This window comes from Parasteatoda tepidariorum, chromosome 6 (assembly GCF_043381705.1).
Source record: "Parasteatoda tepidariorum isolate YZ-2023 chromosome 6, CAS_Ptep_4.0, whole genome shotgun sequence".
NCBI lineage: Eukaryota > Metazoa > Arthropoda > Arachnida > Araneae > Theridiidae > Parasteatoda > Parasteatoda tepidariorum.
This window is the reverse complement of record NC_092209.1, coordinates 24,428,891-24,445,312: the sequence shown is the minus strand read 5'-3', so window position 1 is coordinate 24,445,312 and position 16,422 is coordinate 24,428,891. Positions and strand designations below refer to the sequence as shown.

The 16,422-nt window shown below is 26.3% G+C and overlaps 1 protein-coding gene across 1 annotated transcript in view; it reads left to right on the top strand.

The window, feature by feature from the left end:
- LOC107447925 (E3 ubiquitin-protein ligase AMFR) overlaps positions 1 to 14,801 on the top strand; it is a 28,180-nt gene extending 13,379 nt beyond the window's left edge. The window contains exons 9-16 of the mRNA XM_043043267.2: positions 202 to 312; positions 1,832 to 2,007; positions 4,178 to 4,290; positions 5,216 to 5,341; positions 5,904 to 5,978; positions 8,575 to 8,717; positions 10,159 to 10,275; positions 12,140 to 14,801. Coding sequence (XP_042899201.1) covers positions 202 to 312; positions 1,832 to 2,007; positions 4,178 to 4,290; positions 5,216 to 5,341; positions 5,904 to 5,978; positions 8,575 to 8,717; positions 10,159 to 10,275; positions 12,140 to 12,218 — 940 coding nt within the window. The 3' untranslated portion in view covers positions 12,219 to 14,801. The remainder of the gene's footprint in view (positions 1 to 201; positions 313 to 1,831; positions 2,008 to 4,177; positions 4,291 to 5,215; positions 5,342 to 5,903; positions 5,979 to 8,574; positions 8,718 to 10,158; positions 10,276 to 12,139) is intronic.
- Positions 14,802 to 16,422: the final 1,621 nt, after the last annotated feature.

The window sequence follows — 16,422 nt, the reverse complement described above, 5'->3', positions numbered from 1 at the left end:
TGAACTTTATGTCAAATGCATGGATTTTTAAGGAAATAACTTTTAAGTACTATGTTTCTATGTTCTGTAGGTTTAAGAATAACTTTGTTCTGTAAATCTTGTATTTTTTCCATTGGTGGATTAAATCATTGAATGCCTATTATGCTAAAAGTATAATTATAATTTTTATAATAATTATTTTAAATATTTTTCCTATTTTAGTTATCCTCTTGCTACTAAAGAAGAAATAGAAACTAATAATGACGATTGCGCCATCTGTTGGGATCGTATGGATACTGCAAGAAAATTACCTTGTGGCCATATGTTTCATTCGTGAGTCTAACTTTTTTAGCATTTAAATTGATTTAATTATATGATATTACAATTTTTTAAGTATATTATTTAACTACAGTTTAAACTATAGTGAGAAGTAGATAACTTTTATCTTTAAACATTACAAAGGAGTAAAGCTTAAAACAGCTTTATATATTTAGAACTGCAGTAATATTCAAAATGAATGAGCATTGATCCTGGGATTAAAGTAATTCTATTAAAGATAATTTTTTAATATCAGTAATGGTTTTTCTTTTTTATTAAAATTTAAATTACACATCTTGCTCTGGTTTTGTTAAAGGAGGTGTTTATTGTTATGAAATCAGCATGTAGTTTAGAAAAAAGCTTATTACAAAATAAAATTATCAACTATATCTCATTGATTTTAGTCTCTACTATTTAAAAAGATCATTTGAAAAATTAAGGTAAGAAAATGTATACATGATTTCCTGTTTGATATTCACACTAATTATGAAGTGCTTCATTATAAGGTTCGATTAGACCGGAGAATAACCTCTCACCAGATGGCAAATAATCAATAAAAGTAGTGACTTAATTAAGCAACTGGTCACTTTTTCTCATAGTTTTTTTTGTTAGAAAATTATTTAATGATAAAAGAGCATCAATGCAGAATGATTCTTGAAAGCAGAATTTTCATTAAAATTTCCAATGTCTCCATTCAAAATTTTGATCCTTCAAAATCCAACAATTCATAATAGAAAGATTCATATTTCAAAGTTGTAATATGTGCATTAAATGCATTTTGCCTCCCCAAATATTATTAAATATAGTTTTTTAAATTCAGTATGTTTAATTAAATTTGTCACATATTTATGTTATCATTATTCTTGAATTAACTTTTTTTAGCCATAGATTATTTCAAATGCGAATTTTTAAAAAATATAATTTAATCCTTTTAAAAAAAGTTTGCCAAAGTGGTTATTAATTGAAAAGGACCTATGTATGAAAAGGATTTATATCGGTATGTATGAAAAGGATTTGAGTCTACCAGCAACTGGCTACTGAATAAAAATATAATTTTTCAGGTCTTGGTTTGATCCAAACAGTATTGTTTCAGATTTTTTGAGTTATCTATCTTAAAAGATATAAAGCATTTTTTAAAAAAAAAATTAATGCTAATAAATTAAATAAATTTAAATAGGCCAAACATTGTGTTATTTAGTATCCATTCAAAATCAAATTTTAGTGTATTCTTAGCTCAGATCTAAATACATATCTTTCTGTTATCCAATTATAAGTTAATTATGATTTACACTTATGACTCATCATGAATTGAATCATAGTAGCAACTTTTTGCATTGGAGCCTCAGCTATCAGAACAGTTCTCTACATGTTTGTCTGAGATAATTTAACATAGGTGTTTTTACTCCATGGATCATTTAAATATTATTGAGTCCTTTTTATTGGACGTAACTACAATTTTCAAACTTATTTAAACTCTACTGACCACTTATTATTCAGATTATGTTTGATTTACTTTTAACAAATTTTGCTTCAGATCTTGTTTGCACTCATGGTTAGAACAAGTTACGAATTGCCCAACCTGCCGTACACCTCTTGTGCAAAAAGAAAACAGTAATAACTCAAGGTCAGATTTAAACAGAAACATTCTGGGTCAAGAGGATCAGCAACGTCAAGCAAATCCAACTACTAATCATTTCTTCCACTTTGATGGTCAGTATTTTGTTGTATCTTAATTCTAAATTATTAATCATTATTTGATTCAATAGACATATTAAGTCCTTGTAATTATAGCTTTCATTTCTTAAGTTTTTATAAATGGTATTGTTTTTTTTAATTTATACTATTAGTTTTCAATTGTCAGTATTATTATTATTTTTTATCTGTTTGTAGTTAACTTTTTTCACATGCATTTTTTAAAAAAAATAAATAGATTTTAATAAATAAATGAATTGTCAATTAAATTAATGGACAACATTCCTTATACTGGAACTGAATACTGCTAAATAAAATGAATTATAACAGTAATTTGAATTGAAATTAATTGTTATAAAAGTGAGGAAAAAATTTCGCTTATATGTATAGAAAGTAATTTTTCTTATCCAATCTTTGTACCACAGTCGAATACATTAAGCCTCACTTACAGACAACACTGTCAGGGGTCTGTCCAGGCCAAATTTACTACTGTTTAGTGGTACCTTCACAAATTCAACTTAAGGAAAAACGGTAGCTTCACAAAATACTTTTTCTTAAAATTTTGTTTTTGTATCCCTTAAGAATGAATAAAAACATATTTTTGTGTTGATTTTTTAATATTTTTAATTTTTCACAAATTATGTCTAAATTTTCACAAAATAGGTACCTCTCAGAAAAACCTAGACAGACCCCTGATTGTATTTCTGTACAGGAATGGAAACCTCATGCAGTGCAACAACATTATTAAAAATTTTATCATACTTTTCCAAATTTGTCTTATAAGTACAATATTTTTATCATTATGAATTTAATACTTATATATATCAAATGCTTGAACAATGTTGTGTTAATCTACTGCATCAAGAATTGTGACAAATTAGCCTTTTTAGAGAACCTATTAAGGATTAAAGGAAACTACTCTGCTGTTGTTTTTCTTGGCGAAGAAAGCTGTAAAAACTTCCAATTGTTTATCTGACAGCAAGAAGACTTTACTCACAATATGTCTGCAATATTGTGAGTAAAGTCGTCTTAAGTAAATACATTAGCCATACCATCCAGGATGTTTTTCATCAATCCTGGAGCAGTTTTCAAATTGACCAACTGCCATTGGCATTTGAACCTGGGTCCTCATTACTAGGGTTAAATGGTTTAAATCACAATTCAGATCACTTGATTTTTAAAAAAAATACTTGACTTCATCACTTGATTCATTTTTAAGAAATTACTAATTTAAGTCAATATTTAATACTATATTAAATAAAGGCATCTTAACCTTTTTTAAGTCTAATTTTTGTATATTAAAGTTTTATATAAAAATAACGTTTTATATATAAGAACGTTTTATTATATAAAAATTATTTATGTAAGTCTATTTTAAATATTGTGATTTTTCCAATTTCATTGAAAAAGAAGATTTTATTCAGAAAGTAAAGAAATTGAGTGTATGTAAATTATTAATTGATATCCAATTTTTTTAAGCCTAAATGTTGATAAAAGTGGGAAAAATAGCACTAGATATACTAAAATGTCATGTCGTTGCCAGTTTGATAGAAGATTTTAAGATGAAAATGAAAGTAATCCTGAAAAAATAGTGCAAAATCATATGTATGAATTAAAACTGAAGAGTAACTTTACAATTAGAATATTTTATTTGTTATATCTTATTGTTTGGGGTATTAATTTTCTCACATAATCTCCAATTTTTTTATTCTTATTGAATGAATATTTTTTGTGTTTGTAATTTAAAATGAACTACAAGGAAAGAAAATTGAAAAAAATCATGAGAGATATAATATTGTATTTGATAATTAAAGAATGAATCATGATTTTTAAATGTATCAGTAAAAACAGTGAAATTACAGACTAGCTAAGAAAAAAAATACCAAGAAAGAAGATGACAAGACCTAATTTTTTGCACAATTTTTTAAAAAAAAAAGTCTTAAAAGTGTTTTTAGAAAGTGTATTAGATTTTATAGTATTGAAAATAAAAGTCTTCCTTTTTTTTTTTTTTTTTTTTTTTTTTTTTTTTTTTTTTTTTTTNAAATTTAACCTTTGTTTTGTATAAAATAATATGTTAAAGCTTAATAGTCATAAAAGTTTTTATTTCTAGTATTTTCATTAGCTTATTTTCTTTTTAAATAATGATAATAAAAGCTTTTAATATTAATTTTTCTTAAAAATATTTTAGGTTCTCGTTATGTAAGTTGGTTTCCAAGTTTTTCTGTTGAAGTTAGTCACACAAGTTTATTAGGAGATAGACCACAAATAATTCCTATTCAGACATCACAGCTTGATAGTATGGTAAGTATTGAAATAATTGAAGGAACATATGACTGAAAAATATGACAGTTATTTTATTGTTGTTTATTATTTTGGTTTGTTTAATTAAACTAAGAAGTTTGACAACCGAAGTTCCACGTAAAATAAGCATATTTTTGGAGTTTTTTTCTGGGAGACAATGTATAAATTAAATTTCAAAAAAGACCTTTTGTTTTAAAAACTAACAAGCTATAGAAATTAAATGTTCCATAGTGATACAAAAGAAATAGTGCTGTTCTTCCCTGAAACATTTCTTTTTGAGAGGTATCCAATCCAAAACTATCAAAGTACATGCTGTTTTTAAGTTATAATTAATTTATTTTTTGATTATGTATGTTAATAACTATAGTAAAGATAAGGTATTTTTCGATTTACCAATTTTTCAAGAATAGTGTGTCTTTTAAAATAAGGTTTCAAAATTCCTCTCAAAAAATCATTAAAAGAAAAAACTGTGCAATGAAAAAAATTTATTATTCTACAAGCAAAATGCTTTTGAAGTTTTCTGGATGCTTTCTTCTTTAACATTTGAATTCACAGATATTTTCCCTGCCCTTTAGGTTTATCTTTTTAAAGTATTAAAGTAAAATCTTAAAGTGGATCTGCCCCTTAAATTAGTTAAAATGTAATTTATTTGATTAGCTTAGTTATTTTAAGTATTTAAAATGTGTGTTGAGTTTAAATCTAGTCAATATTTGCAGAGATTCTATCTGGGTGTATTTTTCTTCCTTGCCAAGTTTGCTTTAATTTTTTTGTTTAGGTATATTGCTTTTAGGGTAGAATATATTCTGGTGTTCTAATGAATTGACTGAAAAATTTAATTGGCAATTTAATTTTTATAATTTGTTTTATTGTTAATTTTCTTTTAGTTTTTATTACTTTCTAATACTAATGTTTCTATATTGTTTAGGTACATCAAGTCCTTCAATTATTTCCTCACATGCCATATAATCTAGTATTAGAAGATTTATTAACAACCAGATCTGTTGAATTTACTGTTGAAAATATCTTGGAGGAAAGATTAACAGCTCCAACTGTAAATATTGAATTTTAATATTTCTTTAAATATATAATAATAATCCAATTTTTAAAGGGCTTTGACGAGTGATAAAAATTCAATTTTAAAAGCTAATTTGTAAGTAAAAATATTAAAAAAAAATCCAACTTATCCAATTTGTTTTTTTACTGCAATATAAAAGTATATCTAAGGATTTATGTAGTTTTTTTAAAGGATATGTTCTTCTACTTGTGTAGAAGTATATAAAGTTTCCAGCACTTTAGACACTAAAAGTTATTTATGTTTTTTTTAAAACCTGTCCTGTATTTTTCTAAAAAAGTATTTCTTCACAACATATTTATGTTTTGTCCATGTAAAAACTACCAAGTTTATATTATTTGTTCGATTAATTTATTTAGAATTGTTAATTGTTTCTTTTTTTATGTCTGAAAGTAAATAAATTGTTTGATTGACCTCTTTTTGGCACTTTTTCCATTAAATTATTAAATGCAAAATGTAATTTTTTTTGTTTTTATATAATAATTATACTTAAAGTATATTTCAAGATAGTTTCATTAAAGTAATGTATATTATTTTTTAGACAACAATGTTCCCTCCCACTCCTCCTGCACATTCTCCAACTTCTAATAGGACTTCTCCTTTTAGTATGCTTTTGGTAAGACAAAAATGTAAAAGTTTTTGTTTAAAATTTATGTGCATTATTTTCTTATTTTGTTTTATTATTTGAAAAGGTTTCAAGCATATTTGTAGCATATTTATAAAGTATTTACGCATATTCATAAAATATTTATGGTTAAAAGCATATTCATTAAATATTTACGATAATAATTTGGCTGGTGTTCTGTAAGATTTATAGTTATTAATTTGAATAATTTTTATGCATGTTTCAGACAGGGATGAGATTTTTCCGCTTTTTAGCGGATTTCCGCTTTTTTCACTTTTATCTCTTGAATTTCAGTTTTTTTATCAAAAATTCAGAGATTTTCTAAAAATTTCACTTTTTTTTATAAGTATTCCGCTTTTTCAGAAAATTCACCGATTTTCAAAGAGAAACAGAAAATTACAGAAAATACATAGCTACCAATCCTTTCTCATTTTTACTTATTTTAGCTATTTTCTCCCCTNATAAATGTTAAGTATCAATGTAATCATTTATATAATAATAGATTAGTACACAATTGTATGTCAGCACATCATTTATTACCTTAAACTGTCTGGAATTTATTATTATAGGGTTGCGCTTGCGTAAAATTTACTATCGTGGAAATTCAGCTTTTTTGCCTTTTTGCTAATCTCATCCCTGTTCAGAGACAGTTGAAGATTATAATATTATACTGTCTTAAATCTATACTATGCTGCAAAGAGGAATTGCAAGGTGTAAATAATGGCAACTGCTTTACAAATACTTCAATAATTTTTTTCTACAATTTCACATTTTTCATCCTTGATTATGGTATTGAAATTAATGCACTGAGTATAAATAAATCTATTATTCCCATTTGGAAAAAAAAAATGCTGACCGGTTTGCATAGGGGTCTAGGAACTGGCCTTTCATTGGAAAGGTTCTTGTTTCGAAATCCCGGGCAAGGCATGGATGTTCTTTCATTCTTTGTACTATCTGTCCTTACTGTGGGAGCAACGTTGGCCCCTTAAATAGTTTCTAACAAATTTACCCTTCAGATGCCTGTAACAAGAAAGGTCATTACCAAGATGGTCATTGAAAGAAAAAAAAAAACATTTGAAAAATTATTAGTGAAAAATGGTACATTTTGAAAAATTATTAGTGAAAAAGTAACATTTTGAAAATGTTTAAAACTTTGGGTTAAAAGTATATAGCTGTAAGTGTAGAATATTAGTTTTTAAATAATTTGTGAATTTTTTGAAACTGCTGAACAATTTTTTGTAGAAAACAGATTCCTACTGTTTTTTTGATATTCCTGATAAAATATTTTGTCTTTATTTGTCCCTATTATTAGTTTTGCACTCTAATATTCCTGATTTTTGCGTATGTTCTGAATATCTGTTTTCCTAAGAATATAAATGTGATTTTTTAAGGAATGGATTCGAAGAATGGAATAGTTTGGATTTTTGACCCAACATCTTTTTATTTCAATTAATAATGATAGTAGAAATAGCAAAATTCAAAAGTTCTAGTTTTTGCAGGGACCTTCTACTAAATACGTACATAGTTCAGACATATAGGCTTACAGGATTCGTTGTTTAAACCTTTTTGAGAATTCAGTTATTCTATGAAGAAGAAATTCACTTAAAAATTTTATATCATCAAAATTTTATGGTGATGAATTCATGGGTCATAAACTTATTTATTATTCATGCAAATCCTGTGACATATTATGGAAGGTGGACTTTTGTAGTTTCACAATTACTGATTCGTTTCTTTCATCTAATTTTGAAATTGAATGGAAATTAAAGTGATTTGATTACAGAAATTTTAAACTACATTGCTAAATTTAATTATATAATAGTGCGAGGGAGTATTAACTAAGTGATATTAGTTATTTTTTTATAATGTAACAATAATGCAAAAATTTTTCATGCATTGATTGGAAGTTCATATGAGTTGTTCAGTATTGATAGAAATATACTGTAAACTGTTAAACTTGTTGTTGTCTTTAGCAAAGTAATTCTGAGATTAAAAATGGAGTATTTCGTATTTATTTTGTGGCAAAATTTGCTTGTAACACTCTAGAGCAAATTATACTTTGTTTTTAGTTTGATGTTTGCCTTTTTCAAAAGTTATCTAATATATGTTTATTGTACTAAAAAATGCCTTGCTTTTTTGAAAAATTTGGCCCTGATTATTTCTTTGATTCACTACAAAACCTGCGTTTTATACAGTTAATGTTCCTAAATTTACTAAAATTACACTTAACACTCTCTTGCTCTAAACTTTTCAAAAATTAAACAAACAACCTAACTTGTGTACTTTTTTGTATGGTGTGCATATTTTATGCACATAATTTATTCTGACTTTTTGCATAAAAACTGCACCCTGAAAAATTATTAATGGTCCAAGTTTAATAAAGTATGTTTTTTTGCATAAATAAGTATCTTTAGATTTTCATTTATATAAGTGAGAATTATGTGCTAGTTTATTTTCAAATATTATATCTTTAAATTAAAGTTTTTAAAAATATTCTATAAAGTAATACTAAACGAAAAAAAAATTAGTTTGCCGTATTTTGTTTGTTTCAATAATTAATTAATTGTTTGTTTCCTAATTATTTTAGAGAAGGAGGAGTAGTATAAACAGTCAGATTCTTCATTCTCTTAATCTTGGACAGGAAATGTATTCACCATCAACTTCCAGGTCTCCCACAGAGACTGATAGTGCTGCCAGTTCAACTGCTGTTGCAGATACTACTTCCCAAGTGTATGAAAAATATTTGATTTTGTACTCGCTCTTCTGTTATTCGTAAATATCTGTATTGTTCAAATGTATCTTACATCTATATAAAATGGAAATCATATTTGCTAGTAAGAGAAGCAATGTTAATTAACAATGGCATAGTCAGCCCGTGGCAAGAGGAACTCAAATGCATTTATATCTCCAGGTTAAACTTTTGTTTATAACTTACTTTTGAATGGCGACGTTGATCAATGTTTTCTTTTTTTCTTACATATTTTTACAATTTTTGATATTTGGCTGATCTATTTTGAATTATTTACACCATGCAAAATTTAAAGTTACATCATTTTTGTTCTCAGCGTTGTTAGAATTTTTTTTTTAAAATTTACTTTAAAGGAATAAAAATAGATTAATTTACTTCAGTTTATTTAAAGTAATGTTTAATTTATTTGAAAAATTAATTAAGTACACTGGTTATCATAAATTAAGGAAAAATCACAAAAATAGCGATAACTCTTTCAAAAGTAAGCCAAACCGTGCAAAATTTGCATATGTTGTCCACTANTTATTTGAAAAATTAATTAAGTAGTATGAAAAGGGATAAATTAATAAATATTAAACACTAGCTCAGAGCTCACTAAACTTAATTATCAACATTTATTTTTTTTAAGGTGCAATTTTATTAAATATATGTTACTTTTTGTAGTTTGAACAAGAAATTAAATCAAATTTAATAAAATCAAACTTTTTTTACTATGAAAATATAGAGACCAAGACAATGCACTACTTGTTACATCAAGATTCTTGGAAAACTTAAATCAGTCACAATTTTTTTAAAATCTAAGCTATAAATATAAAAAATGAATTCAACATTTAAAATGGGCTACTATTTATAGTTCTTTATTTACCCTATGAAATTGTGTTAGCTTTGTTTAAAAATAATTAGCTTTGTGGCTTCTTTTTGGCAATTTTTTAACATACATATAGTGTCAAATATATTGCCATGACAAATATGTAATAATGTGAAGAGATTAGAGACTTCTCATTATTTATTTTCTTTGTTTATTTTACTTAAAATTTTGAAGCTGTTTGAAACAAGGGTTTTTTTCAAATGCTTTTAAAAGGAAAGATATTTTCATGAACATTCATTTTACTTTTTTTCCTACAATTTCAATAAAATTATTTTCTTGGAGTGTGAGAAAAATTTCTCATTGAAATTAAGTTCATGACAACAGAATTTTATATGAGATTTTTAATAGAAAACCAATAATTTATTAAATTTTTTTTTCTCATTTTATCTAGAATCTTTCACATTCATTTTACCTAGGTTTTCAATACAGATAAAAAGAGAATCCTATCAATATCATTTTTAAGTTTTTATCTTCTAATATTTCATTTATTTGCTCAAATAACTTAATCAACCATCATTTAATCTAATTAGTTTTTTTTTCTAATTTATTTTCAGAGCTGAGGAAGTCTCTTTTTCAGCTAGTGGAGAGGGCTCTCGATTTTCGAAAAATTCATCGGAGCGACAGCATATGCTAAGTTGTAGAAAAAATGATCTCATACAAAAAGCTAGAAGGTAAGCTCAGTTTTTTTTTAGTTTCTCTCAGTTCTACAACTACAACTAAATTTTCTATTCCTTTTCACTTGATGTCTTTAGTATTTTTCTACAGAAGTTAAAATCATAAATATTAACATGTTTAGTGTAAAACTGGCCTATTAAGTTTATTTTTTTCTTAATTCAGGCTTCATGAAATGTTACCTCTGTTACATAAATATATTTTTCTTACAGTTTTTAATAAAGCTATGAAATATTAATTTCTCTCTTAATAGTTTTGATTTATTTATTGCAATAATAGCAAAAATCAACTTCAGTTGGGCCGGGGTAGCCTGGTCTGTAGGGCACTGGGCCCATGTCCGAGAGTTCGTGGGTTCGAACTCCGCAGGCCGAAGATTCCCTGTGTAGTAAATGGTGACTGATGCACGCTAAATCTGTCAAGTCGCAAAGTCCTCCATGCTCCCATAACAAATCAAACCTCTGGGGGTACTGGATTGGAGATCGATCGTTCTCTGATTCAGGTCAAAATTACGATCTATGGATGAATGAATGGATCCGCCCTATAAATGAGTGCGACGAATGTAAGTGGCAGAAGTCGAATTCTTGGCCATAGATGGCGTCGCTGAAAAACAAGAACAATCGCACCCCTCTGCCTCAACAGGCATACGTCAACAACATCAACTGCAGTTTTATTTTCGGTAGCTTTGTTTTGCACTTATTGTAATAACTATATGATTTTACAACAGTGCAGTATTATTATAGTTAGATCGTGAAATAAAACATAAAGCATTAAAATCAAACATACATTATTTTTGCACATTGAAATAAAAAATATATTTTTTTTCTTTCTTCGTAATAGTAAAAATTTTTATGTGAACGGTGTTCGCATGTTCTTGCATATTATATGGGTCTGCTCTCCAGGTATATGTCTGTAAGCAATGTTTTATCCAATTGCATCACTGGAGTGATTCATTTATGAGCATGTCTATATTCTTGTTTCTGTCTTTGTTAGAGAATTCATTTAGTTCAAAATGTAATAAAATTGTAAAACATTTTAAACATCATGTGCAAATGTTTTTCAATTGACTAACACTATAACTCTTATTTAATAATAATCCCTAATAGTAATAATAGTTTTAATCTAAATAAAATCTGTGTTTATTTTCTTGAGATTTATAAGCTTTTATAAATTTTTTTTTATTAACATGAAGAATTAATCATTTTAAAATTTTATTGCAAATTGAGAAGGTAATATAATATTAGAATTGAACTTTTATGAAAAACCTTGAAAATGTTTAAACTGTATTTTCCTTTGTCTTCTTTTGTATATGAGTATGATCATGTTCATTTTTGAGTAATTTTCGAGGTCTCCAAATTATGACTTCCCAGGTAAAACCAGCTTTCTCTGACATGTTTGACATTATAGGTCTTTTCTAGTTCATTTTGAACTTATTTATAATTTCATTATATGAGTAAGTCTGCAAAAATAATAATAAAAAAAAGTACCAGCAACTGGTTTACATGATGAAATTCAACAAAATTTGTGCACATTTTAAAAACTATTGTTCTTGGCATGAAAAATAATCTAGCTAGTTCGTATATAAATCAAATTACATATGTTTTACCATTCACGAGACAGTCAGATCAAAAGGCTTTGGAAATTTTCTTAAAAAACGCCAATACCCTGAAAATAGAACAGTTTTACTTAAATTTCAAATATTGGGCAAAGATTAACCTCCCTAAGAATGCTTTTGCAGGCTATGCTTGACTCTCAAGGCATAGTGGAGGAGTTATTTTAGAACTTGACTTAAGGTATTAAGGTGACCTATAACTTTAATTGCTCTCCACACTTTTTTATGTAACATCTTTATTTTATTTCCTCTAGCAAATACATGAACCGTTTTCCTATTGAACATCCTATTTATAGGAGAAGACACGAAGAATCCTCTAGTTCTTCAGATTAGAAGCCATACAGAACAAATATTCTTTTAAAAATGTTTTCCTTAAAATAAGCACTGCTTTGCTGAGAAAAGAAATTCTCAGTAAACATAAATGTATATTCAGCAAAAATTGCTGGAACTTTAAGTATTTCCTTCATGTGGAAAGTTGATAAGATATGCTATTTGTTAATTAAAAGAGAAATATTAAAGTCAATTTTATATGTAAATGTTAGTGTAGTATACTCACTATTTTTATGGATTTAGGCATTAAAGAAAGTAAGACCTTCTTCGTATGGGGCAAAATTAGGAAATTTTGCTATTAGCCAGTTGTAACATTTTTAACAGTGGCCACTTTTTAAAGCATGTGGCCATTCTATTGAAAATTTAAAATTTTAAACAATTAAAAAAAAATTGTTGCATGTTGTAATATTAATGTTATGCTTTCTCAAAATATGGTAAACATAACAAGTTTCAATTCCAAAATGGAAAAACAAGAGAGAACTAAAATAAGACTCGGAATATTATAAAATATTGATAATATTTCCATATTTATAACAATAATAAAATGGGGTGCATTTTCAATGAATAAGTCGCCAATTGGTTCATTTAGTTGCCTCCTGGCTGGTAGCAACCATTAATTTTGCCCTATCCTTCTTGGGAATATTTTTTTCAACTATAGAGAAAGGTAATTTTATCACTAGTATGTTTATTTTAATATTCTAAATATTGTATTTTTAAAAATTGAAACTGTTTATATTCAATAAAAGTCAAATATGTACAGTACCATGCATCTCAGTGTGTAAGTCAACCTTTTGTTTTTGATGAGAAGATAGAAAATTTCTGGTATGTCAGGAATATAAATTGTCCACTGTTGGTATGTTGATTATTTTTCCTATAATTGTTAAATGAAACTAGACACGTGGCAAAATGTGGTTTCAAATGTTATTGTAAAATATGTTAAAAAATGTGGAAATTCGAATATACTTTGGATGCGGGTAAAAAAAGTTTTTTTTTTTTAAACTTCTGCTGATGCCGATGAAGTAGAATCCATTATAAGGTGATATCCGCATGACAAACTGCTGAGGTTATTGAATCTGATTCAAATGATGTTTTGGAATTTTTAAATTTGTATGTTAATGGTATGTTTTAAAAGTTTTCTATGTGTTATATACTTTGATATATTTTTGAATTAATTAACTTAACTTTTCCTATTTTTAATTTTTTCTGAATGTATTTTGAAGTGTTGTTTCTAAAGAAAACCTTTATATGTAAGGCAAATATGCTGAAATGAAATGCAAAATTTAAGACACAATTTGTAAAGGTAAATTGATAAATAGCTATTCATATCTATATTATTGTATGTAATGCGATGATTATCAAACTGAAGTTCGGCCGTAAAATTTTGGAGGTTTAAAAAATTGACTTATATGCTTCTGTATATAGTAGTTGAAATTTTTTTTTTGTTCCAATGCCCACCTTGGGAATGATTGTTCTTCATACAGGCATCTGAAGGCCAGATTTGTAGGCCACTCTTACATGGACACCATATTAGGTGGGCCAACGTTGCTCCCACATTAGGGACAGATAGTACAGAAAAGGAAAGAACATTCATGCCTTGTCTGGGATTCAAACCCAAAACCTTTTTGATGCAAGGCCAGTTGCCTGACCCCTACACAGGCTGGTCAGCATATTTTTTGAAATATTCTTGAATTAATTATCTTAACTTTTCTTATTCTCAATTTTTTTCTGAATGTATTTGAAAGTATTGTTTCTGAAGCCTCTATGCCACTGTATATAGTATTTAAAAATATAATATTAGTCAGCATTTTATAAATAATATACTTTTAGTATGCTAAAAAAAAGTTTTCCCATAAAAAATCTCAGGAAATTAATATGAATTTATGTGAATATGTGTGAAAAATCAAATGAAGTAGTGTGTTTCATGAAATTTGAATTATGTATTATATGAAGATAAATAAATTAGGGAATTTCTTAAATTTTTTTAAAAATTATCACTTTTTACATAAATTTTCTTTTTAAAATCAAATTGTAATCAAAAGAATGAGATAGTAACTAGTTTAATATAAGATTTACGGTGTATATACCAATAAGCAAAATTTTAATATTTATGAATTTGTAGAATTTTGTATGTGCTTACAAAAAGATGTAAGCAAATGTTGATATTAATTTCGATTTAAAATGTTCTTTAAAAAAATATCTAAACACTTAAAATAAAATTTGGCTTTTATTGAATAATATAAATGTGTACTTTCATAAATACAATATTTAAAATATTAATTCATATTTTTTAGTAAAAGAATAATTTTCTTGTGGTAAAAAATAACCAATTTTTATCTCTCAAAAGCAGCTTACTTCGCGAAAATGTCTTACTTCCAAGAGTCTTATTATCTTCCTTTGATGTTATAATTGAATTAAACTGTTACGTAAATACCATAACAGGAGATCCGTTTTCTTCCCATTGGTGTGTTTGTGTTTTAAGTTAGTTTGGATTAACATTAATCTTTTGTCTTTCATTTTCATACATACTGCACATATTTTTATCATATTTGGACTAATTGAATTTTAAAATAAAATTTATTCATCTTATGATGTGGTTGTGATTTCTAACACTTTTTGGGTTTGCTTATCATATATAACTGTGATAAAAATGATTAAAATTTTTCTGATTAATTCTGTATTAAGAAAATAATCTTGCTCTTTTCTACTTTTTTTCATAGCGCAATAAGTGAAAAAGCCAGGGTTGCTATGAGCTTATTGGTACTATAGAGTTCTTGGTTTGCCAAATAAAATTATGATTTTTTAGAATCATGATGTATTTTTTTTTGTTGCATAAAATTAGCTTGAACTGTTTCAGCTCCCTTATTTGACAAATTTAAATTTCTTTTACATTCATTTGAATTTAATTTTTTTTTTTTTTTTTTTTTAAGTTTCCGATTTTGATTTGAAATTGTTATCATAAAAAGAGACAAAACATTAATAGCATAAACATCAGCTCTCAAATTTAATTTTATTCATAGTTTATTTGTTCATTCTCAAGAAACAATTGAGTCCAAAAAATCGATATTTGATCTTAAATAATCAAGCTTTGAAATAAATGGTGCGGAGGTTTTTTCCAAGAAAAATCTGCAATGTATTGAATTTAATGTATGTGTATAAATACTTTGGCTTCTGAAGTGTAAATTGTTTTTTAAAATTAGTTATTTTTTTTATACAAATATACTTTAACATGGAATGTTTATGCGTTAAAATTTTGTTGAAACATGTAAAATAGAGCAGCGTTTCCCAAATTCTACTCCGCAGATTCGTCACATGGGTTCCGAGAGTTAGGACATTTTTAATCAGTTGGGATTTTTTAAGCCTGCCATTAAATTTTTTCGAATTAACTATCTCTTATTTATTTTCCATTATTTTTTATAAAATTATTTTATTACAATACTTGTGAAGTAAAAAAAAAATAAATAAAATTGGAAAAAAAGTATTTTCTACTAACAATATATTGATTCAATAATGAATGCACTTATGAAGAATTTCATTAGTACATCACATCAAATAAAAATAACAATGAAGAGATATCTTTTGTTGATAACTATTTTCACCAATTTTTATTTTTATTTCAACGAAAAGCATATTTCAGCTCATTCATTTTCAATTTATGCATACACTGAAATCAAATTATGAACTAGACTAGATGTTTCTGAAGAAATGTTAACTCAATTTTCTGACATAAAGCCCAATATTAAGAAAAAATTTCATGCTTCATACATTCGTTAAATATTTTCAAAATAATAGAATTTCATTTATTAAATATTTTTAAACTAATTAACAGTCAATCTTAAATTGATATCTTCACAATTGCTAATGAAATTTATTAATTAAGTCGCGGGGTTCCGCCAAAAGAAGGTCGATCTTTAGGGTTCCATAACCGAAAATAAAATTGGGAGCCGCTAAAATAGAGGATTGGCAATGGACAGTGTATGGTTAAGAAGAGTTTTAAAATTTATGGTTTTGCTAGTTAAGATATTTAATTTTTTAAAAATAATCTTAATAGAATTTTTTTTTAAAAAATTAAAAATAATTTTTTAAGTAAAAATTTTTGAAATTGATATTGTAAAACTAGTAAACTGCTGTCTGCTATGTCTTATATCTCCCATAAATATGTAGCAAAGCTGAGATATGCAAAAGAAATATTAGGTTCAAATTAATATTG